Source organism: Bombus bifarius, unplaced genomic scaffold, assembly GCF_011952205.1.
Source record: "Bombus bifarius isolate JDL3187 unplaced genomic scaffold, Bbif_JDL3187 scf7180000009102, whole genome shotgun sequence".
NCBI classification, from domain to species: domain Eukaryota; kingdom Metazoa; phylum Arthropoda; class Insecta; order Hymenoptera; family Apidae; genus Bombus; species Bombus bifarius.
The window spans coordinates 384,556-410,782 of record NW_022884897.1 but is presented as its reverse complement, the minus strand read 5'-3'; the positions used below and the strand labels follow the sequence as shown (position 1 = coordinate 410,782).

Here is a 26,227-nt window from a genome sequence, read left to right as displayed (position 1 = left end):
TGCGCAGACCGCAGCGTGCAAAAATAGCTCGCGCGAATTGGGACCGGCGTTTCGCTGACCGAAACACCCGCGTACACTCTGTAAATTGATCCCAGACTGAATTGATAGCTGGAATATTCGGGGCTTTCTTTATTTGAAAACAAGGGAAAAAAATAAAAAAAAAAAGATGAAAAAAATGCGAACAAAATACCTTTCCCGTTGTGTAGCGATCTGGTTTACGCTGTTCGCGCTGTTTCGACGTTGCATGAATATGCATGTAAGGTTAACTCGTTATATTCTTTTTTATTTTACCAGCTTCGCGTAGGCAGGCTGCGTAGTGCCCTAAGGTTTAAGCCAATAATCATTTAATTGTTTAGAATAGCAATGGCGCGTGAAAAATTCCAACATACAGACGTATAGGTTATGTTCGATGATTATCGAATTCGAAGAGTACAATTCTTAATTACAATTTACATCAATTTGGTATCGACGGTGTAACCGGGCGAGGAACAATCCAAATTTTGCCGTATTGATTGGCGATAATTGCGTACAATCCAAAGAAAAAGAAAAGAAATTGGTAACCTACCTATTTACTACGAATAGTACGCAACTTGACGATGTAACCTCAACGCTTCATAAAATTCTAAACACTCTTACGCTCCAATTCGAAAAATCCTGACAGCCTGCCGGCCCAACGAAACTACCGTAACGTAAAATACTCTTCCATCGACCGAGCCATTTCTAATAAACTATGTATTTCGTTACGAAATCTCGTTTCGTTACGGTGTAGACGTAGAGAAGCTCTCCTCCCCCCTCCCCCCTTCCCCCTTCCCCTCCCCCCTCCACTTACCATGCGACCTAGTACCATGAAATTATTGTAGATAATATGTGGATAGTTAGTCCGCGATTAGTCTGTCCAACGGATTATATTCCTCCCCTTTTCATTCCTGTGGTGCCCCGGGGGCAGCAGCGCTGTGATAAATGACCGAATCCTTTAGTGTTTTTTACCCGCGGACCGCTTAGCTGATTCGTTCCCCTCCCTCCCCCCCGCCCCCCGCCTCACCCCGTCCCGGCGTCGCCCGTGCACACGACCCGTCCTTACCCCCTCATCGCCTGTCCCGGAACCTGCGCCGACTGGACGAAGGTCGCCGCCACAATTTCGTCGTAAATCACTGCAAATCGTTGATGTAAAACGGCACGGGTAATTAGATACACTAACCTGCGACGGGGCGCGTTTCTTGCGCGTCAGCGAGCGACGAACAGCCATTCTGCTCCTGGTTCGCGTTCCTCACGATCTTCTGCAACAGACAACGAATAACGCGTGCTTTTATTCCGCGTCCAGAGTCTTAGATAGCCGTTTCTATGTTTCCTTAACGATATTTCTTTTTCAGCAGAAAATCGCTTGAAATTCTCGTCATTTCTGTACGTTTTTACGGCGAGATTGCCTGTAACTGTTTGAAATAATCGAGCTATGAAATATCGGTATTTAACGTTAAGTATTAGGTTGTTTGAAAGGATTCTTTCGTTTTATGAGGAAGTAATAGGCGAACAACATTTTTTGTTTTATGTCATTTTATTGAATTATGTACGATGCATTTTGTGCCGATCGAAGGACGTTCCATTAAATAATATAAAACAAAAAATGTTTCCTTACGAAAGAAGAGAAGCTTTCCGGACAACCTGGTATTAAATATGAACGGCAATCTCTGGTTGCGATGCAACTTCGTTAACACGTATCTCTAGCGGAACGGAGACTCGGATACGCTAGCACAGGCAGCCAAGAAAATCTCCCACGTGGACCACGACGGCTATGGTTAATTTGCTGAGGTTGATCGTTGTTTATTGTGGAATCCTTTTAACCGAGACAATGGGGTAAGAAGTTCCATCGGGAGAAGCAGTTGAATCGCCGATGAAAAAAGAAAAAGAGAAGGGAGGACGGAGAGATTTCGTCATTAACGCGACCAAACCCCTAACGACGAGCCTTGTACTTCGTCCAGCCGGGAATCTGCCCTCGGGATCGTTGGAGTTTTAATGCCGCGATGACTCCCTCTGGAATCGATGGCACCGCTCTGTGCCAGTACACGGCTTGGCTCTTGCCTCTTAAACTTCTCCCCGAGAACGTTCATATTTTCATTTGGTGTCATTAACGGATTACGCGTTGTATGTTTTTTTTCTTTTTTCTTTTCGCCAGGGCGTAAAAGGGAAATTGCGTTAAAGTGCGCCTTAACGGGGATGCTTTATTAATCGTAAAAAGAAATGAACGACTTTTTGTACCGGGAGGAGGTTGTGAAATGGTCTTCGGGTTAGGTGAGAATCGAGTGGTTTCGAGATATTAAAATTTTATGCGTTTTACCGATGGCAAGAACGGTTTTAAGCAGTGGCAAAGTGCGTCAGAATTTTCTAACAAATGGCCAGTATATATAAGTTTCTGAAATATTTGATATCGATGAAATCGTTGCTCGGCACATACGTTTTTCTAAAATAAACGCTACGCTCCCTTCGATAGAAAGAAACACGAATGCTCGCGATTCCGATTGCAATGAATTGTCAAGCCAACGTTCGAACATCGACGAACCTCTTAACTATACGGCGACAAGAAAATTCCAGCGGCTCGAATGGTAATAACCTCTTGAGCAAACTAGTTCAACACGGTAGCACAGATGCCTGATTCCGATCAATTAACCATATCCGTATAAAATCGAGTCAGGAATTACTTTAATCGCAGGTGGCATTACGCGATCCTAGAGGGAAGAGGCGCGCAATTGAATTAGATGGTGCGCAATCCGTCAGAGATGCAATGAAATCACTTACAAGCGGCGTAAATGTCGCCGTTAAATTACGTTTAATGCCGTGGCGGACACATCACGAAGTGAAGCCAGCCTAGCCGTAATCGATGAATAAGCGAGCTCGGTGGATTCCGTGGAAAACCGGCAAATGTGATTTTAATGTCAAGCGGCTCGCGAGAGCCCCGTATTTTCCACGGGCGTGTCTCTAACGACCCGGCTCGATGGCCCCCGGCTACTTTTACCATTTTGTTACGTTACGTTAGGTTATGCTACGTTCGCTCGTGGTACATCGACGCTACGTTGCGCATCTATTATGAACGCCATGCGACTGCGGGCCACTTCGAGTGGGAATTGTGAAAGTTGCGTGTATTTGAGAGATTTAAAGTGGTTTTAGGCAGTTTCGGAGAAATGGACTGCGATGGAAATGTTCAGCTGAAGGGGATGCGCGTGATGTATGTAGGTATTCTAATAGCTAGTTTGCCAAGTTACTATTAACTAAGGCACGTCGTGATTCTAGAAAGGTATGTGTATGTAATTGCAAAGTAATTGTATTTTCCGATGTCTGGCAGCATCGCTCACATTTAACGTTATTCTTTTGTTCCTATTGCAGTTCCATGTTGGATAGGACCGTAATCGCTCCTCCAGTTTCAGAATTTTTCCAAGTCCGTTGCTAAGACAAATCGTTTTTCATAGGACATCCGCCGACATCGAATATACGAACAACTCGTTTCGGTCTGTCGGTGATTAATTTCGTCCAAAATACAACGTAGGTGATTTTTTCAAGCGGTGATTTGGCCATCAGCGCGACGATCGCGAGTATGGACCGTGTGGGTCGTGGAGAGCAGGCGGCACAGAGAGAGGAAAACAGCAAGCGCGCGTATCGGTTCCCTCGTTTCATCGAGTTCTCCAATAAGAGTACACCTATAATTTGTAACGTGGCTCGGGTACCGGCCTAATGGAAAAATGCGTTCCGGCCAATTTTACGCGCAGCCGTCAGGCCAGGTTGTTGGCCGGGGCAGCGGGACGAGAAAAAGAAGGAACAAGAGAAATTATACGCGGCAGGGGGAGGGGGAGGGAAGCGAGGGAAACGCGCGACTGTGCGAAAATTGGCCACGAAACGAGTCTGAGATTTAACCCTTCAATGGGTCATCGGTGACCACGTGTAGCTTCTTAAGTTAGAGGATGCGAGTACAGGATGCGAAACCGACCAGATTTTTCTGCCAGATTATAGTATTATGACAATGCATTCTTACGTACAATGCTATAGCAAATTTATAGTTTATAACTTTACAAAGCTACGTATATACGTAATTTACCATTAATAAGTCTCGACATTCAGTGTCACCGTTAAAAATATCTATTATACGCTCAAAATTGCTACGAGTATATTTCACAAATATACGTTTGCAGTGAATATCTTCTGCATACATTTTCAGATTGATTCGAAATAACAATGCAATCACGACTGTCGTGCTAATTACAATGCTAACGAAATTTCAAAATGTTTCGTATAACACGTACCAGATAAACGTGAAAGCTTGCTATGGCGAGTGTTGAAATACTCTGGCGAGCCACTGTACGTTATATAAAACAAAAAAACAAGAGTTTCGTCCCCGTTTCCAACGCGAATATCCCTTCGTACGAATAAATGTTATTCAATATCCCGCGCGTTCCGCCGACAGATTTTCATTTACGGATCGCGAATCCCGTGTATGGGGATTTAAAACCAAACGCGGGTATCGCTGTATCAGCGTCGGCGGCCGCTCGAAGCGTGTTCCACGGTGTTCATTTCAATTCTCCTCTAATTGAACGCTGTTCAATATTGACGAGTTAAATAATTGTCTTTGGAAAACTGAGCCCGAATAACCGTTAATCATCCCTCTCGTCGACCCGTCGCGTTGCGCACGCGATCCCATAATATGTAATTCGCGTCCTACCGCGAGAAGCGAGGATGAAGGATGAAAAAAAAAAAAAAACGAAAAACCTCAGCTCGTGTACTTGGCATCAGAGACGCACCGCCAGGAATTGTAAATGGAAAAAATTAAATATTGCACTGGTACATGTGAAACGTCGTTACTCTGAATTTTGAATTTCGCGCGTCACTATTTGTACATTATACGTTCGTGTTATTCTATATTACGAATTATAGTAAGTGTATAGTAAATTATACTATAGTAGTAGATATTTTTATATTTAATCGGAATTTGTAAAATGTTGGATAAAATTTCCGGTAAATATACGGTGTCGCCTAATAGATCAATTTACTAAAGCTAAATTTCCCATTTTGAATGTGACAATGACATTCTCTTCAGCGCTTGTGGAACATCGAGCACAATGATTGGAACGTATTGCAGGAGAAAATTACAACTTACTTACGTATTACGAGAACTATCGAAACCGATAAAGTGGAAGAGATCGCCCTTGGTATCGCCATTGGCAAAGTGCAGGAACATCGAACGAGTCGAAGGACAGGAAGAGAGCCACGTATCGCAGTCTCTGGCATCATAAGCGGAGTAACAAGCCATGCATTCTCGGACGTAAAGATGTCTCGGCAGTCGGCTCGGTTATATCTTCATTATAAGACCGGCAGAGTTACGTACTGCCGCGGCAGGCTCGTGGTGCTCAAAATTATGTGCCGCCCGCAGTTATCATTGCCTTCAGGGTCAGCCGCACGAATAATTGCCTTCCACCCATATGATACGCTACGTATATGTCTAACCGAGTTGGATCCGCGTGTACACGATTCTTCGTCCCACGATAGTTCTTACAGACCACTCGATTCATTCGCGAGTTAACCTACGCGTATCGAATGGTGGAACAGATTTGTCAGATTTGTCTGGCGATACGACGATACGAAACGAATATTCTTCAAGTATAAATTAATAACATCTTTTTGTACAATTAAGTTTCAAAGCTAATATAATTTCAAACAAATAGACGGCAGCGACCATGGAGCATTGCGTACCTATACACAGTCATTCCATGATTATCACAATTTTTGTTTGAATCTATTAGAAGAATCAAAGTCCATTTTGCGGTAAATCCTTCGCCTAATCATTTCACGATTGCGAACGAACGAGAATTTTTTCGATTTCGTCGAGCAAATTCCAACGACGTGGACCATCGTGCATAAAGGAGTCCGCAATCGTGGTGGTTATTCGGTTGGCACGAATCCGCGACATCGTTCGAGGGCACCGAGGCGTGCCAAAGGGTAAAAGGAAGCGGCTACAGACCGGAGAAAGGAAGATCCTTCTTCTTCTTCTTCTTCTTCGTCCTCGTCTTCTTCTTCTGCATCGGGGTGCCTCGAACCGCGTTCGAGAATGCAGATACATAAATTCATGAGCGGAGTAACAACCGGTGACGCCACGCTAGCTTCCGTGCCGCGGCGAGCCGCGTCGCGCGGCAATCGTATTCATGAACCGACACGGTAATTAGGGACACTAGCTCGCCTCGCAACCGGAAGTCGCATCGGGGAATCCTCCCTGCGCGGCCTGGAACACCACCGGAAATACTTATGCATTCCGTTCGTTTCGTAAAGAAAATGCGAGTTGAACATACATCGAATCGCGGCATTCCGCGCGACCGACGCGACGACTACGCCCAAAGTTCGATAAACTCTAGCGCGCCGACTGCGAGCTAACGGACGAAGAACAACGCTCAAGTGGATCCTGAATATTATAGACGACTTAGAAAGTACAGTAAATTTTCTATAGCAATAAACACAGAACTGTATTTTATGAAAGCTAGCAGTGGATCTAACGGATCCAGCATTTTCATCCCTCCGTGCGTATTTTACAAACATCGTGTAAATTACGACTTCAGTGACTGACGGGATACATTTGTCTATGGAATGAACAAATATCTGGCTCGCGATTTTATTACACTTTACGTTTTACTTTGGCTACCATTATTCGTCTTATCGATATTTTAACGACGTTGTCGATAATCGTCGATAAAATAAATTATCGTTAATCATTAGCAACGCCTGAAACTATTACCGCAATATCAATATCGTTTTTCATTTCCGTTTTTAACTTCATCGATCCTTCCACGTTCTGCATCTTGCTACATCGACTCAATCGCGTTGCCCTATCTTTCGAAAATTCAACGTCAAATCGTTTACTAAACACGTTAAAAGTCATTCCGTTTCCTAAAAATCAATTTTTTTTTTACTCTACTCTCGAGTTCGCTTCACCCAGGCCACTTATATCTCCACATGTTCCATTAATTTTTCATTTTTTTGCTCGCGAAACGAATTCTTCGCTACTCGGCTGAACGAACGGCGTTACACGACACCGGCAATTACCGTCTAAAGGCGATCGTTGCTTTTCTAGCAATTAAACATCCGAGGCATCCTGCTTATCTACGAATCTCGAATGCAAACGTCGATATTTCATACGGATAGCCTAGTTACAAGCAGGAATCACGTGCAGTCGCGTTCACCGTGATACCAACCGAACGAACGCGACTCTTTACGTCGACGCGCAGCCTGACGATGAACAAAAGAAGCCAGCGCGACTTAACATATTAGCGTTAATTAAGGCAATTATGTCTCCGCGTAGCGAGCATGAGACTGTGTCCGCTCTTCGGCGAGACTCATCCATATTCAACAACCGTTTCCGACTGGAGCTGCGCGCCGACATCGCAACACAAGTCCTCGTTGTCCTCGTGGATCGTCAACGGTGTGTCTTTCGAGGTACTCGTTGACAACCATCGTGGGATTGTCCCGTTCACCTAAGCTATTAAGCCTCGAGGTCGTCTCTAAGGTAATCCGACGTGTTTTACGTAATACTGTCTGATGTTATTGCGATGTTTTCGTGTCTTCGTTTTCGCGATCTTCCTGATGCTTGTACATTGGCAACTTCCAAACGCACAGTCTCTTTCTTAAACCGAACATTTTTTCCCACGAATATCGGTACAACGTTCTGTTTTTGTAACTGTCTTTTGTAAGTTTAGTTTGTCTTAAGAATATTATCAAAATGTAGCAACAAACGTAAAGTATAACGAATTGTCAATTATTTTACGACCTGGAAATGACCAGACTTGATCGAAAAACATCTACAATATTGTCCTATCCTACGATCTAACATAATCCATCGATTTCTTTTTAACAATTTTCATGGTAATTGCAGTTTCTAATTAAGGGATAACCCAGATAGATATCAGGTAATGTTATCTTTTTATTGCTACTATTACAAATAAAGAAGAACAAGGAGAGAGAGAGAGAGAGAGAGAGAGAAAGAGAGAGGGAAAAAGAGGGGCAGAGAATCACGTAGACTGTCGGAGGAAGGATAAAGGGGGAATAAAAGGGAGTTAAAGGGTAAGGGGTAGTCGCGGGCAGCTAGGTCGACTGGATATAGACGGAGTCCAAGGGGTGGCTGGCCGGAAGAGGGCGAAGAGGACAAGGGGGTGGCAGGAGGAAAGGAGAAAACCGGGCACGTCTAGGTTTTGCTATGACCAATGGCAGACGGGGACACAGCGCGCCGCCGTTCGTATCGATCCAAGAGACTACGTTGGACTCCGTCGAATACCTCTCTCTCCCGGGTCACCTCATCCGTCCTCCGCGGATCTTCGTTTTCCGCCGCTGCTCCCGTCACCCCGTGCTATCTTACGCTCTCGTTCTTCTACAATTTATAGCGGACTACTCTTGTTTCCATTCCTTTGTATCCAAAGATCGACGTCTTTCGATTCTTCTCGCGATTCTCCCTGTTTCATTTTTATTTCATTCTCTCACACAGCTTAGAGTCGTACACTTGCATGCTACAAAATTAGTATCTTCAGGATCTACTAACGAAGAAGGGACGTTAGGCGATCGCTCTCGATGAAATATACGTATCAAACGTAGGCATTAGATTATTTTTAAGAAGATAGATCATTTTTCGCGTAATGTAGATCCTACGTTCTTTTCCGTATGCGCTCTGCAAATTTCACTTGCAAATCGACGAAGTTATCCATTGGAATTGAACACACGGAATTGAATATTTGACAAAATTACAAGAAGAATATGAGATATCAAGTATATGGACGATACACGCCTGAAATATATGGACAAAGAGTCGAAGAATCAGCGGACCACCTAACAAGAAGCACGCCTGCGCGGAAGCCTCTGCTGGATCCAGTTAGGTCCTCCCTGTTCCGCGATACGATGGATCGTGGGACAGAAGCAGGCTGTGACACAGCGGAGGGAAGGAGGAATACCGTGTTCTGTGTCACCAACTGCGCGTTGTCGCCACGCTGGTGACACTCCGCTGGACATGCGTACTCTTCCGACCTATCGTTGCTCGGATTATTAAAATTTTCGAGCCAATGAACATCCGCGGATCGAACGACAGGGGCTGCGCCCTCCGAGGATCTGCTTCCTTCGTGGTCAAGGAGGGACGAATCCCACGGTTCCTCGTATAAATGAATACGAATCGAGCAACAGTTTATATCTATCTACTATGCTGTGTACCGTAGAAACTGGAGGAATTTTTCTGCAAGAAAGTAATATGGGATATATCCACTTAATTCTTTAACTACATCGTGCTTTTCCTTCCAATAGATACGATTTAAATATTACAGTTGCCACCTCACCGCTGTAAACCCTTCAATTATCTGCAAGAAAAGGAGTGGCGTTAAAAAATAGTCGAGAAGACCGTCCTGACCGAAGAGTTTTGCACGTCACTGTACATACATACATCGAGAAATAGAGCAAGAGATAAAAGAGAGAGAGAGAGAGAGAAAGAGAGAGGGACAGAGAGAGAGAGAGAGAGAGGAGGCGGGGTGGCAGAGAACTAGGATGATTTTATGGTCGTGTAAGTCGGGCTAGGGTCGCTGAGTGGCGGTTTTTGTTGCGAGCCACGCTCGACCAGGCCCTGAACCATCCAGCATCTTTCCTCCGCGTGTAACGCCCACTCCATTATCTCGGTGATGATGAGTGCGCGGGCGGGTGGACCTCGTAACACACATCAGCGGAAGGATTACCCTTCGTTCCAGCGTCTCCTTGCCTGCCACCTCATGCCCGTCCCGACAGCTGCCCCTAGCGGCCGCCCCTTCTTACTCCTTTTCTTCCTCCTTCTCCTTCTTCTTCTCCTCCTCCTTCGACTCCTTCTTCTGTGTCGACTAATGGGCAAAATGATTTGCGAGCAAAAAATAAATTGCCCAGGAATTCTTCGATGACGGAACCGACCGGGTATATCGTTGCAATGTTGGCTCCAGCGATCGGAGATGGCGCTTGTAGAAGGATCGACAGCCAGCTGAAAGAACTGCAAGACTTACCTGTTCGCGAGAGGGCCAGTGTGAGAATGTTTGGGTAAGTTTTGGAACGTTTCGTGCGAACGAATATCCTCGACCCGCGTCCACGTAAAATAATTTCATCCCATAAAACGATTCTGCGCAGAACGTCATCCGGGACGAGTAATATACTGGCCGAGTCACCGTGGCCGATTTGTCGCTGTTTTCGCGTCCGCGATGCGAATCTGAAAGACACACGCGAGCACGCACGATGCACGAGGGTGGACGCGCGCACGCCTCGTTAATATGCGCGGGGATACGGGTCTGATTACGCGTAAGCTCTCTCAGGTCTGGGCCTATCTGGTCGCATCGGAGCCCGGAGAACTTGATACGGCCGTGCCGGTTATGTATATCCGTGCAGAAGTTCACAAAGACGAGAACCGACGTCTCAATTTTTTCTGCGGAAGATAAGATTGTCCCTGGTCGCTTGTCCCGGACAACCGGACGCTCCACCGCTGGCTAGTCGATCCACTTACCGGCGTCGTCGGTTCGCTGCTCCTACGTGACAACCTTGCAAAACACAGGATCCGGTAACGTAAGGACGGCTGCTGAACATTTACGTAGCATAACGAGGATAGTTCTGGGAGCTTCCTGAATCTACGAGTATTTTATGCGCTTGCCAAGAGAATCACGAAGGATCGTTGACGTAGGAACAGAATTTAGATCAGATATGGATCTTCCGATAACGTAAGGGCAGCTCCTGAACTGTTCCCTGCAAGATGACGCTGATCGTAACAACGTCTGACAGAACTAGACAGTTAGAACTGTCGATCGTTACTCACAACAATCCTATAATTCGCCACAATTAATGCCATCTCCTTTATCAAGTTTCTCTTTTTGCTGGAAGGAAGAGAGTTTCCACGTTTCCTCTGCCAAGAAGGTAGAAAAAAACAAGACGATTTCAGTCTCGATGAATAATGCACGGGAAGCAGGCGGTGCAGCCACGAGCGACATTATTCCTAGCGTTTCCCGAAGGAAATTAGGGAAGGCGAGGCGCCCCGCGCATCGCGCCACGGCCAGTCACAAATGTAATATTCACGGAATGATACAGCCGTCGACGCGGCGTCCGTTGCTCTTTTTCCTTTTTCCTTAGCGTTTCTCATCTGTGGACGCTTGAATAGAAACCGCGACCCAAATACAGCTGCGGAATTAAATTATGGAAATCCAGAGGGCGTGCAACGTTTCCTGCGATTTTGCCCTCTCATGCAAATAGCTGCTGCGCATGCAGTTGTTTCGGAGTAAAGTTTTCTTATGCCCGACGTGAAAAGAAGCGATAGCTATAACACTGAAACGCGCCTCAACGAAATTGCTCCAGTCAACTCCATCGAAAGTTCTCTCGCTTGCTTAGGCGCAGCTTTAACGTAAAACAATACAGTGACACCGATGACAGTGACATCCCCCTTCGCATGAACTAATTTACAATAGGCGTTCTAATCCGTCATTCGTTGTCACTCGTTTCTCGATACTGCCATACTCAATCTTCCATATTCAAACTCGCAGTAAAATACAGAAAACAGCTTACACACGAGACACGTAAGAAAAGAAGGCACGCGTTAATAAGAAGCAGGAACGAATCCGTTGCGGCGAATCCTATCCGGGCGGTGGTGCTGGCGGCGCATAAATACGTATTAAGGTATAAAAACAGTTTACGGCGCGTATCTTTCGAAGAATCTCATATTTCCATGGTCGGTTCGCCCGGTGTCGAGGGAGAGTGTTGTTCAGAGGCCGAAGCGTACCGAACTCTTGCCTTCATTTTGTCCTAAAGCGACAAGCTTTAATATCCTGGCCCGGGTCGTTTTGCTCGTTGGCCGTGTTGCTTCCATTCTCCTCTCTCTCTCTCTCTCTCTCTCACTTCTGCTCCTCCTAACCATCCCTTTCCTCCCCTTTCCACTTCTCGTCTCGAGCTTCGCTACGAGGTGAAACTTTAATACAATTTCATTTGGTTCGCGCTGACAAACTCTCCCTCCCACCCACTTTTCTTCCCGAGCAACTTCCCTTCGCAGTTGCTTCTTTACTGCCTCCCGAAGGCGGACTATTTATAACCTTAACCCTCGTCGGAGCATCGAGGAAAATGTTCTTTGTTCGCCGGTTGACGGGACACAAGCCGGTAGAAAGGTATCGCGTTATTCCGAGAGGACATTAATAATTTGCTGCTCTATTAGCGCCGCTTTTGTTGAATTTGGTAATTACGTGGGAAAGTTTGGATGGGGATTGCTTGAGCAACGAGTTATTGGTAATTAGGCATTGTTTCGTTGGTTTAGGAAATCGTGTTCCGTTGATTCGAGTAATACGTAAAATTAACGGTATTCAGTGGCATTTTAGTAAGAAATTGATTTATTATTCGATATATATTTCATTAATTAAATGTATATTGTTAAATATATATTAGATATATCGCCGAAATACGTGAATACACTCAGACCTATTAGTCAACGATTTTGAAAGGGTGGCCCAGGTTTATCGTTGTTATGGCGCAGAGACGTCGTTTGGAAAATCAGCGTGTCAAGATGGAAAATCGATGCGACGCGATATTAAAATTTGGCCGCTTGCAAGTGGGTTATATTGTTCGCACCCCCAGTTTTCTTCTCATTCCGTCCCTCAAGGGGCCACGGTAGACAGAGGCGAGCCACCCGAGGGTCGGTGGATGTTAAACGCTTTTAAAATTTAACTTTCCGACGAGTTATTCCCGGGCTCGCGAGGAAATCTCGGCGAAAATTTACTTTCTTTCCGTTTCGTCCGACAACGCAACAGATTGCTCGGAGAGATTGCCCTGCCTGCCAAGTTTCGCGCATTCTCCACGTTTAAGCCCCGTCATAGTCTTGGCAACGCGTCATCGATCCGTTAAAAATCCTTGCCAAATACTAATCCTAAATTAAATCGCATTCATCTAACGTTACTCTTGATCCTGTCATTGAAATGAATTATTTGCACTTTATTTCTTACGCTTGTATTCCTATTTCTTTCCGTATTAATTATAAAATAAAACATTTCAATTCGGTAAACGGGTTTAACAGCACCAAAGACGTTTCGTAGCTATTTCACGGGACTAATAAGATGCGCGTTAACCTTCTTCTCGCGGGAACGTTCAAATTACGGCTCGTCCGTGTTCGTTCTTCCGCAGGAACACGCAGCTGGACGTCTGTATCTCGGCTTTCAATATATCTCAATTATATCGTAAATAAAATATGACCGGCTAGTTGCGTGCACCCGGTAAATTGGTAGTCGAGGTGTCCGTTAGCGCGAACCTGTTCTCCTCTTCTCCTTTCTTTCTTCTTCCCATTCTTCTAACAGGGCTGGCGAACCATCGCTGGTTTTTGCCCTTAAATCGATTTTTCCATCGATTACGCGTTACGGGGAAACTGTATCCTTTCCGCGAATAACCAGGATTCCGTGTTTTCTGCTCTTCTCCAACTTTCCCCAAGCGAGTTGTGCGCGTTGTCATTAAGAGATGATTGATTAATGACGGGTTATTAACTAAGGATTTTCTTGCCTATGTTCTTCTATTTATCATTCTTTTCTCGAGTATACTGTAATCTCGAGGAAAGGGGAAAGTAACTGTTTGAGAAGTATCAGCATCCTGACGGTTTTTCGACAGATTAGGGTTCAGAGATCAAAGTTAGGCTAAAATTTGCAAAATTAATCGTCGAACCGAATATTTTCTATTCGAACATTTATTTCCAACAGAGAATTACTCAGTCGATGTTGAAGATTTCATAATCAACTTTTTGCTACAGTTTTTAAAACGAGGCTGACGCCCAGTGTCAGAGGAAAACATTTCTATCTATCAATGTTGTGATTGAAAAACTAAGAGGACTGTCTCACTGAGTAGTAAAATATTTTTATTTCCATCGATAAAAACAGACGTTCCACGGATTATCAAGGAATAATTACAACACGTAGTTCCGTATGCGACAAGAACTGCGTATTACTCGCGAAGAACGCGAGAATGGCGCAGACACCGTGGAGAAAGGTTGGACAAAAAGCTTAGAGAGGAGGACGTGAGGGTCAAAGGAGACTTCGAGGGCCACGCGTTTGCACGGACACCTGGCGTCGAGATCCGTAATAGCTGCATAAATTTCAAGTAATAAACGGCAACACGAACGATGTTCTCGGAGTCGATTGGTCGAACAACAAAAAAAAAAAAGTCAATGGCTAATCGACGTTGTTGAGTGAGTCGTTACGCGGGTCATAAGTTTTCACATGGTTTTCCATTTCATATTCTGAACTTCTTTTTGACCCTGGTTTCCAGTTAATGATAGTTAAAAAACTGATAAGTGTATTTTAAGCCTTAAGCGAAGTTGCGAATATTTCACGTGGAATTTGTTAAACGTAAAACGTTCGTTGATCTGTTGGCTGATTAAACATGGAAATGTATGTATAACAGTAATAACAATAAGATGTACGCCTAAAAAAAAAGGGACAGTTGCTTCTTCATGATCGATCACGTGCAAAACTAAACAGAATTGAAAAGGATCCACTGGTCGAATAGACAATATAAATAAAAAATCGCATCTTGGAAACATCTTCCGACATAGAACCAAAAATTACCTATTATCTAACATCCTATTATACGTAAAGCAACTTTTCAAAAATCACCAGTGTGCTTCTAATCTGGATCCCACGAGGTTTTGATCGATGCGTTCTGTTAGCGAAAAAGGCACTTCATTAAAAATGTATGAAAGGAGAAGAAGGGGGATCCACGGTGATCCCTTGGCCTAGAGAAGATCCTAGATCTCTGTCGACTACCGACAGCAAGATTTATCCGTGAGTAATTACAGGGTTCGTCCCCGTTAAGGATTGTTATTGGTGCATTTTAATGCGACCCCTGCTGAACGGGGGTGTTATTATTGTTGCGGTTTTGCGGTTGTCCGAGAAAATTAGCGGTTCGTCGGGCGGAACACTCGCGAAAGGGGGCGGACACGCAGACCATCCGAGGGAGATCCATCTGTCACAGCGTAGCCGTTCGCAATTCGTCAGCGCCGCGGAGGTCCGCATTGAAAAGTTTATCCCGGCGAAATTTACATGCCCGTTCCACGCGAACTGATTTCCAACGTTCTTCCCCGTAGTCGAGATGAAAGCGCGTGAACTGGACGCTTTTCTCATGTTGTACGGTTGTCGACGAATTTCGGCTGGTTATATTAGATGCAGAGGCAAGTGTTGCTGACGGCAATGTTTCTATGGAATTGAAGATTTGTACACATCATGCGAATATTACAACTTGTAATGACAACGAGCAACAACCGAAAAAGATATCCTAGGAAGTTTTTTTTTTTTTTTTAAATGAATTCATCGGTCGCAGTAGAACACATGTCGCGATAAAAATGAGTTCATGTTATTACACGCACATTATTAAATGATTCTTAATTTACAATGCGTTTCGACCACATATTAATTCCTACACCTGCTGATTCGCCAGGGGTTGTTCCGCTTCAGTCCATCCCCGTTTAAAGAGGATGCTCTTGGTCATGCTGAGTCCACCTGCGCTGTGTTTCTAAATTATCATAGAATTATGACTCAGTTCCGAGGGTCACGAGGATCTGATTAAAGTACACGGTGACAAGCATTCGGTATAAAACACGAACTGAATCACCAACGAGACTCGCTACTTACGGCCATACACCAGCCATACAAAAAGACGTACATACGTAATTACGTATCGATAATCACGATCGACTTTTATTTAAGAGATCCATCGAAATCTTGCGAATTAAGTGAAACCTCGGACAAAGTTTGAATTGAATTTTGGACTCTGGTCGGAAATCAGGGGATCACGGTGATCGATAGAACGTAACCGGCGGTTAATTATAGGTCACTCGGTCCCGTCGATATAATAGCTGGGTTCGAAAACGTCGTAAAGACTCGGAATCCGTAGCGTCAACGTTGATTTATGTCCGGGAAATAGGTCGTGCCCGCGAGGCTAGGCCGTCTTCGACGTCTCGGAATAAGAAAACGGCCGGGTCTGCATTAAAAGAGAGCGGTTGGTAGCCGGAAAGTGGAAGACGTGGCGCGCCTCGTGCCGCACGGCCAGACATCATAAACTGTTAATAAATCAGCAGTGTATACCTGTCATAGGGTCCACCAGAGCGAGGGAAGCACGCGTGTGCGCAACGGATGCAAAAAGCCATGAAAGGATAGCCGTATCTGGCCTGCCACGAAGATCGTATCGTTTACGCGAATCCCAAGCGCCGACTCTAATGCACTCTTATGTTAGCTGCAGGTATGTACTAAGATTTATATTACACTACCATTTAACCCTGCAGATGGATTTACCTTTTAACAGTGATCGCGTTAATGTAATAATATAGACTATGGCCCGTAGAAACTTGAAAGAGAAAATAAATTACTAATTAGAATATGCAGTCTCATTTATCATGAAATTGTACGTTCCAATAGATTCCATTATAAGTAACGATCGTGCTATTGCGAGAGTTTAAATTGGAGCAGCTGCACCGATTGATACAGTGACATATACATGCGTCTATACGTGCGTATGTGTTCTTATTTTAATTCTATATTCTCTTTAGCATGTAATAAGATTTACGAGTTGTAAGAGCCGCATTATTATTACCATTCGCAAGATTAACGTCGTCTGTTACAATTTCATAACGATCAATCAACTAATACGTATCGATGTGTGTTAAATTCGATCTACATGACGCGTATCATTACACCGTGACATTACACCGCTTATACGTTTGTAGCGTCGCGTTTTGCATAATAAACCTAACGAAGTTTCCGTATAGGTTATTCGAATATCCTGGAAATGTGCAAAACGATGTCAAATATTTTCGCCGATACCATAAGATTGACTTAAGGGGGGGGGGCTAAGGTTAATTCGTACAAAAATAAGGCATGTCTTTGTGAATTATTTGTGACGACACAGTTAAAATCTCTTTATTAAAACCAATAGTACATTAAAGTATGACATTCGAAGAATATTGTATAAAATTTTCACGGAGAAATATTAAAAAATACGGCAATGGCAGCAATTATTCAGACGTGTCTCGGAAAAGAGTAGAATTGCTCATAACTTGGTGCTGGATCATTCCAGCAAAATTCGCGAAAATTTGCGGCTAATTTCCCCTTCAAAGTGTTCCAAAAAAGTGAAAAATTGAAATTTCGAAAAACCTTCTCAGCGTTACCTGGGGAAGACTGTTACCTAACGAATGAACTTTGAGTTTTTGATTTCAGATGATCCAGCACCAAGCTATCAGGGGCACCGCAATTCTACCTTTTTTCCGAGACACTTCCGAATAATTGCTGCCATTGCCGTATTTTTTAATATTTCTCCGTGAAAATTTTATACAATATTCTTCGAATGTCATACTTTAATGTACTATTGGTTTTAATAAAGAGATTTTAACCGTGTGGTCACAAATAATTCACAAAAACATACCTTATTTTGTACGAATTAACCTTAGCCCCCCCTTAAATTAAGATACGACGAAGAAAAAGGCAGCTGTGCGTGAAAAGATGGAAAGGAAGAAGCGTGTTCGAATTACGATACGGCGAGTCGCGCAGGAATTCGTATTAATCGTAAAAAATTACACGGCAGCGGCAACGGGATGCAACGAATCGGATCGTGGAACGAAACACGTAACCACGCTGTGCTGTTTTCACCGACTCTGCAACGAATTAATTCAGTGGACGCGGGCAAGTCACCCAGTAGATTAGCGCGGCAGAACAGTGGCCATGCGCGTCGTAAATTTTCGTTTTCTCGTCGCGTTATGTATTATGCATTTTCTGTCCACCCGGCAACGGCTGACGGTATTTAGAGCTCTTGACAATTATCTTTCCGCTGGGTAAGAAGCCATGTAATATTCATGGCGTGGATTGTAAAGTGGACGAACGGCTGGCACACAATACCCGTAGATTCCGAGATTGCGCGCTCACCGTGACACTAATACCGGAAAGGAAACGGAGAAAATCGCTCTTAATTGGGACACATCGCGAACCGGCGACCATGCTTCAACTCAACCTGTTTAGGATACACCTGACTCCTTGACACGATTCGTCCTTCGGTCCGTTACGTTCATTGTCACGATTCGTTTATTTCACCCGGTATATTCAACGCGGTTTGCCAGTTACATGTTACAATGGTAGCGATGATAATTGGGCGATAGAGATTAGGTTAAGTTAATAAAACCTGTCTGTCTGTGATATTACTCGAAAATCTTCTAGCTTTCTTCGTGCAAATCTATGTATATCGTATTTCGCTATAACGCATTTCGTGACATGCCGCAATTATTTCTAACACTCTACTATTAATTATGGTACTTGTAAATGTAAATAATACACGAAGATCAATGAGTTCTCAACGAAATTTACAAGGGAGAAAGTTGTTTCACTAGAAATCACTCACGTATAAATAATAATTACAATTCGCTAGTTTTTTGTGTATAACTTAAAACCTCACTCGCATCGTTCCACTTACGCTCACAAACTTACAAAAATGCCAGATATATTCTCTATCAGTATCGTAGCAACATCCCTATCCACTAATTTGCAAAATAAAGCAAAACCTATCAAGGAAAATAATTTTCTTACCTGAACCGTTTTACAAACACACCTAACGCACCTCGGCTGTAGCTTCTAAGCTATTGCTACAAGGCACCCACACTCTTTCCTATATCTCACCATATCTCACGCTTCATACCTAGACATCAACTGCAACCCGAGCCAAAAACTCTGCTCAATCTGCACGTTAATTACGAGTCGATCATGGCCGAGCAGCGTAAAGGCAGAAAATTCCTCCGCGTCGCGAGCGTAAATCCAGGAACTAATTTCGCCGTGGTAAAACGCGAAACGTTGGCTGACACTTCGGGGGGATAGGTAATTCGAGGTGTCGTGAGATGCCAGCGAGAGGTCGAGAATACTTTCACGCCTATCAGTCCTGGCTCTCGTTTCGCAAGCTCGCGTCAGAATTTTGTGGCTTGCGAGCCGAACGCCGATGTGTCGCGGACTTGACGCTGCCACGCCACGGGGTGCCATCGTTTACGGCAAAGTCACTGCATCGAGAACGTGATCGAGATTCAAGATGGGTGGTATCCTTAGAATATTGCTGACCTATGCAAATTGCAATCGTGTACGTACTTATATCGAACAGTGGTTCGCGAAAGTATGTGAATTGACCGGCGAATATCGAATATTCGGACTTATTAATATATTGGGTTGGCAACTAAGTGATTGCGGATTTTGTCAATACTACCTAATGGCAAGATCCGCAATCACTTAGTTGCCAACCGACCGATAATCGAAGGGAAGTAAGTGAAAACGTGTTCTCCGTACCAAAGTAAGCTTTTTATTTCTAGGACATGCAATTCCTTTTACAAGATAATCGTTGATTTTATTTATAATATAATTACTTAGAACGCAAACGATTATTTTCTCTCAATTTACAAGTGCATTATTATGCCATCTTTTTACCATCAGTAAACTTTCTGTTATGTTAGATACGTGTTCCTGTTGTTCCATATATCGAGGGGCACAATTCGAATCGTAGCTTCTTCAGGACTGTTTCTTCATTTTCTATATCTTCATCGTTGGTCTCGTTCCGTACAACAGCGGCTATATCTGCATCGGTGATGTGCGAATTATTTTCGGATAGTCGTATTTCTACGTTAAGTTCTTCCACTTTCTCACGGTATGAATCAATCGTACAATTTCATTATTCGTTTGTTTCAAATTGTTCTACATCGAAAAGTTCTATATCTTCGTAGATCGAGCCATAACTTAATTATAGCCTGCACCTGAACTTCGTCCCATGCATTGCCACTCGTATACGATAATATCTTTAATGTTAAAGGATTTCAATGCAGTTATGAAATTATCATTTAGCTGCGAAGGAAGATGCAAATCGTAAGATACGTACACACGAGCGTTTCTTATTAGTAAACAGGAGACTCCGGACAATCGAGATCACCGATAATCCAGACCTCGATTGATCGAGACCTTGGTTAATCGCGAACCGGTTAATCGAGGTCCTACGGTATAATGAATAATTCAGTATTCAAATATTTTTCTGGTCTTTGCACGATATATATCCGCACTAATGTTTTCTGGCTTGTATGTATATTTTCACAGGTGTTTCGATACTTTCGCGAGTCACTGCAGATTACATCGCACACATTTCAAATAAAGATAAATATAGAACTGCACGTTTGAACTCCGTACGACAAAGGAAGATTCAATAGATAAAAGTTACAGAACGATATATTGTTCGTCCCTTTCAAGCCAAGTATACAATTTTACTGCAATAAATCTAATAACTTTCAGACGTTTCATCAAACAAATTACCAACAGCACTAACGCGTAGTTGCGATATACAGCAAATGCTGTATCAAAACGAATCGATCCGTAACCACGAAACCGTAACATTCCCTCGCTCACAATTTTTCCACCATCCTCTGCACACTCGTTTCACGTTTCCTCTGTAGCAGCTATCGAACAGGGGCATTAATATTTGTCAATTATCCCGGTACCCTCGAATACACGCGATTCATCCAGAAGGTACGCGCTGATCTATTTGGAGTGTGCGACACAGAAAGCAATTATAATTCCCCGTTCGTATCGTCCGCGTTATAATTGGGGCTCCGATAATGGAGGGCCAAAGAAGATTAAGAACAAACCGTTCGCGTGGGCCATTTCGCCGAACAAAGAAAGTCTAACGTGGAAGTTGGCGGAAGAAGTAAGAAGAAAAGAGAAAAAGATAGAAAAAGAAATGTGAGAAGAGAAAGAGGATCCCTATCGAGGGAAAAGGAAGGAAAGAGACGGGAGAAAGAATAGGTTGAGGGGGAAGGAGGAGGAGGGGGGCAAGGAGGGACCCGTAGGTATAGTCTCGATGACTTATGTGGCACTGACGCTATCAGCAAAACGTCTCTAGAGTCCAGCCCGAGCCCTGGAACGGCGCTTCTCGTAAATCATCGAGATCCACCCACACACTGGTATCGTCTCACTCGCCACGGAGCTGGAGCTTCAGCTTCGAGATGCGATATGACAATTAACGAGGTCAAAAGGGAGGACGAAGTTTGTTCACGAGCAACGAGGCGAGCCGTGCTCCCTTATCAATCCTTTCCACGGCAGTTCGAATTTATTAGCAACCGGTGAGAAGTTTCTTCGTAAGTTTTACGATGATCGGTATCCTTTGTCGATTCTGCGAATTAAGGTCGGGGATGGCCGAGATAGTTAGGACGATCGCTGCATGCAGAGCACACGGAACGACCGAGTAGGCAAATGACGGTCGATTAAATTATCGCAATACATTTTACGCCTAATTGTCCAAGCTCCGATGCAGATATGTTTCCTCCATTGGTACTCGATTCCTATCAAGTCCATCATCTTCCAAACTTAAGCTGAACCGGCATAAAGTACCGTGCCACGCAAAAGATCTGACGCAGCGAATGGCATGATTCTAAGAAGTCAGTTTGAAACGTATCTCCGTCCCAGAAAGGGGACATCGCACTGCAGCTATGCGACCAGACGGAAACAAACTGTCGACTATGCGACGCGAAAGAAAAGGACGAGGAAGGAAGGAGAAGAAGCGTGGTCCTTTGATTGTCATCCGGTGGCAGGGTGCACCCGTGGAGATACAAATGACAAAGATACTACTGTGGCCGGGCTACCGCGTTCGCGGTTATCAGGCGGTGTGATCGTCGGGCTACTAGAGACTTCTTTTTTCGGCCGACAGTTGGCTGACTCCTACGCGAAAAAAACGCGGAGGCGGCGTAACATTTTTATTAGGGCAATTCAGCGGGAACCTACGAGTGCTCGTTGACGACGCGATCCTTCTAACTTCCGACCTTATCCGACCAAGCTGCGCCCTGTTGGCTCTTTCGGCTGTCACCGAGATGATTCCGTTTTGTTTTCAGGAATTCAGCGAGTAGACGAAACAAGTTTAATCGAATGAGCTTGTCGCGTGAATTCCAACGGAACAAGTATTGTCAGCCGAGGGAAGGACAAGAGTAGCAAGGCATGATATCCGATGCAACCGTGTTTAGAGGACGCGTAAGTGCAACTCGTTGGCTCTGGGAAGCGTTGTAGCGTTGCGTACACACCGAGATGTCCTCAGGATAAACAGGCAGGCTTTGTTCTACGCTTATGAATAAAACATTCGATAGTGCATCTCCCAGAGCCATACCGTACGACGCGACGTCGTACGTACACACGCCGCTGCAATCCATTACTTTTACTCGAGTCCTAGCCCTTTTCCATCATCTTCTGTGACATTCCTCTTACCTTCCCACTCGCATCCGTTTTTATTGCCCTCGTCCCGCTATCGTTCGCCTTATTTTCCAATTTAATTGTTCCCAGAGCCAGTTTCTTCTTTGCGGTTAATTATCTTACCGCGTTGCAGTGTATTTGTGGGATTGTGGAAATTTAGAATCTCTTACTGCTTTTCTTTCCTTTTTCTTTCTTTAAACTATCGCTCATAATTGTTCGAAGGATCTCGAACGACGATCGACATTTAATCTAGTAAGTATTCATTTTTTCTTTTCGATATCCACCGTAGAAAGGAACAACGACTATCGAACGAATCTCTCCAGTAACCGTAAGAATTTGCACGAAGTACGATTGGCGGAGGCGAAACACGCGCGGAGGCCAGAAAGCTTTTAACGCCGTGCTCTTTCAGAAGCAACGACTATCGTTGGAAAAAAGCAAGAACAAGACAACAAGTTTCGCAACAGAGAGGTAGACTCGAGCAACATCGTTGCTCCTCGAAGCTGGAAGAAAGCGTAGGAGGAGAGTGGAGAGTGTCTCAATGTCTCCCAGGCGGCTGAGCCCGGCAATTTGTGCCTTCATTCGCACAAAGCCCGAACGCCATGGAAAATGCCGGCATAAAAGAGAAGTTAAAACTATGCCGTCGTTCTTATTACCGCCTGGAGCCACCCTGACCTAGCCTCCCTCGTTTCCTCTTCCTCCCGAAGGCTAAAAGAAGCTTCCTCCTTCCACTTCCATCTTCGCCGGTTCGACGCTTCTTCCCTTTTAACCGTCGTTACCTCTCGCTCCAGTTAATGGCGCGAGTATTTTCTTTCCGTTTACTTCGGGCTTGATTAAATAATTTATAAGCCGCCACGGTGGAATGTCGCGTTATGGAGGGGCGGATGCTTCTTTCGCTTCGCCTTTGCTCTGGATTTCCTCTGTGAAACGAAGCGAGGTGGATTGGGCTGCACCGCCGCGACACGACGTATTTCGAAAGAGAAATGGCAGTAACGATTTTTGTCACCAGTTTAGTAATCGGATTAATTATTTTTTTAAAGAAGCTTCGTAACCGTGTCAATAATAAATACAAGATTTTTATAAATAAGCAAGCAAGCAAATAGATATTATTCCAAATCTGAATGGCGAATGCTGGAAATCGGAACGCGATGATAACAATGCGAAAAATCTTTAAGCGTTGTTCGATATCGACATGAATTTCGGACAGGCGAGTTGTAATACGGGTAACTTCTGGTGTACAGGTTTAACGTAGCCGACAGGGTATCGGGTATTGCAAGCCGGGAGCAGGGAGTGGATTACACGTGGAAAATTATTCTGGAGAGCGGCGTGTTTCAAACAATGCCCAGTTTCTCGGTACACGATCCAGCGATAGTTGCTGTAACGCCGAAAATCGTAGATCCAGTAACGTAAATAATCGTTAGTTAAACAATAGCCTACTATTGTTGCTTGTTCCAACATTGTTACCATTTTGTTGAAATTACAGGCTACTTTTTATAGACCATATTTTGCGGCGCAAGTGTCGAGTTTTCAAATGTTTGCCTCGGAAGAACATATTTCATGAAATAACAGGGGTTGTTGCGCGATAAGACTGGTAATCAGCTTTTCATTGCTTTCAGGGATCCTGTGCCAAGTAATCGGCTTTCCTCGTTTACAAAGGTGAATTCAACGGACAGGGTGCAAGACATTTTATGAACCCTCGACTATTTTTACTTTATTGCTTTATCACACCAGAAATAAAAAAAAATATAGATCGCGTTTTTCATCTTTCCTTTTAAAATTCAATCCACTTTCTATCTCGTACATTTCCAAAATATTAAATCGATACGCGGGACTATCGTCATCTGCTATCCTTAACTCATACGTTAAACACACGAAGGATTGTCAAACCTGATGACAATACGAGCTTGAAAATAACGAAAAATCGATCCAAGATAATACATCGATAATACTCTAATCGAATCAAATCCCCGATTAATAATAGTACGATTCCTAAAAACTTCGACGACCTTTTACACATATCCGCCATTCCAATTCATCCAGATCATGGATTTTCGAAATAACTGAAAACGAGCCTGTCGACGATAAAACGAAACAGAGAAGCAGAGTAAAATGAGGAGGAGTCAAAGCGACCACGGAAGCCCGAAGTTATTCGAAGGGAGCATTCTTACGGCTGACGCGACTCGAATATGTCGAATATCTAGCGGCGGCGCGCAAAGAAAAATTAAGGGGGTCGCCGAGAACCAGCCACTTTGATTAAAGTATGTCGCGTGGTTTTACGGGTTCCTGTTTGCTAGCGGCCCAGTTCGTTCCTTGCTCGCTTCAACGCACAGCGGGGGATGAAACTTTTCGTTCGGCCTGGAATTTTGGAATTGCAAGCGCGAATGACAAGCGGCGAACCGCGAGGGTTGCTGCGGTCGAGGCTGACCTACCTTTTGATGTTCGTCTCTTCGAACAAATCTTCGTTTATTACGAAACCGAAATCTCTTCGTGGAAGACACGAGAGAAACGAGAAAAAGTATTTTGCCCATGCGAGGCTAGCGTTGTAACTCAATTTAATTGTGTTTAAGCTTTCCATAAATTCCTAGCTATCGAAATATTCTAAATTTCAATTAATTACGCAGCTATATCTTTAGAACTATGAAAGTAAGAATTGTGTCTTTATTCTGTAGCGTCCTTAGATTTCCTGTTCTTGTTTAGGGAAATGTGATCGGGCATTAAATCAACGGTGACATCACGAGACACGTGGGAGTTTTTTCTATAGGCGGCCGCGACAAAGGCTAACGCAACAGAGGCTAATAATTACAGTTTCCTCGTTATTTTCCGCCGCGAATGCGGAGCAGAAAAGCCAGTGAAACTTTCCTTACGCAACGATACGACGAGTCATTGTTCGTGAGTCGCAGCGAAGCAGCAGTGACGCGTTCGTTGGCGAAGTATCGGCTACAATTCGTGTGAATTCGAAGGTAAAATGACGGAGAATGGCAAAAGAAAGTGAATACCTTGCACATGATGTGAATTTATATTCGCTAGGTATTCGTACGGTAATCGTGTCGTTAATTATCGTTAACTTTCTGCACTGCTGTTGACTGTATCGTTGACTCTGCATTCAAAATATATAGTAATACAGGGTGGTTGGTAACTGGTGGTACAAGCGGAAAGACGGTGATTCTACGCGAAAAAAGAAGTCGAAAATATAGAATAAAAATTTTTCGTTTGAGGCTTTGTTTTCGAGAAAATCGACTTTGAATTCTCGCTCGGTACGCGTGCACTTTATCGCGTCTCGTTATAACGGATCTCACTGTAGATCGTTGTCTCGATGGAAAAATTAAAAAAAAATTTTTATTCTATATTTTCGACTTCTTTTTTCGCATAGAATCACCCCCTTTCCGTTCGTACCACCAGTTACCAACCACCCTGTATAGCAATATACCTACAGTATAGGGCAATAAGAACATAGCGAAACTTTTTACATTCTCTAGTTTCTCTTTAACTTTTACGTAGAAAGTAATATGAAATATAATTGTTAAGGTTTGGAGAGAATAAAAAGTTAAGCTTTATTTTCATATTAACTAAGTTTAGCTCTACATGTGGGTTACTCTCTGAAGGGCTAGAAGACACTCACTCGCTTGCTTTTTTCCTTCTAGTCGCTCTTTTGTCTCAGTGGAGACCTGGGTCGTCTCACATACGCTCCAGCAAGGGGAGACACACATGCGTCTGCTCGCTCTTCGCTCCCTCACTCTCACACGTACAATAAAAATGTCTTATCTATTTAACAATAACACATAAATTTGAAATATTAAGCAAGAAATGTATAGACATCGGCAAACTCGACTGATTCGTATAGAATATTCAATCCGCCGATAGCAAAGGTGTCCAAGCGTACACGCACCTTCATAACGGATTGCTTTCATTATCTGCATTCCCTCGACTCGCCCAAAGGTCGAATCGCATCGATCAAACACGGTTCACAATGTGAC

General features: G+C 43.9%; 1 protein-coding gene across 1 annotated transcript in view; it reads right to left on the bottom strand.

The window, feature by feature from the left end:
- The window catches only part of LOC117213443 (kinetochore protein NDC80 homolog), a 156,395-nt gene that overhangs the window by 4,844 nt on the left and 125,324 nt on the right, over positions 1-26,227 (bottom strand). The window contains exon 3 of the mRNA XM_033458788.1: positions 1,199-1,277. Within this exon, the coding sequence (XP_033314679.1) occupies positions 1,199-1,277 (79 nt within the window). The remainder of the gene's footprint in view (positions 1-1,198; positions 1,278-26,227) is intronic.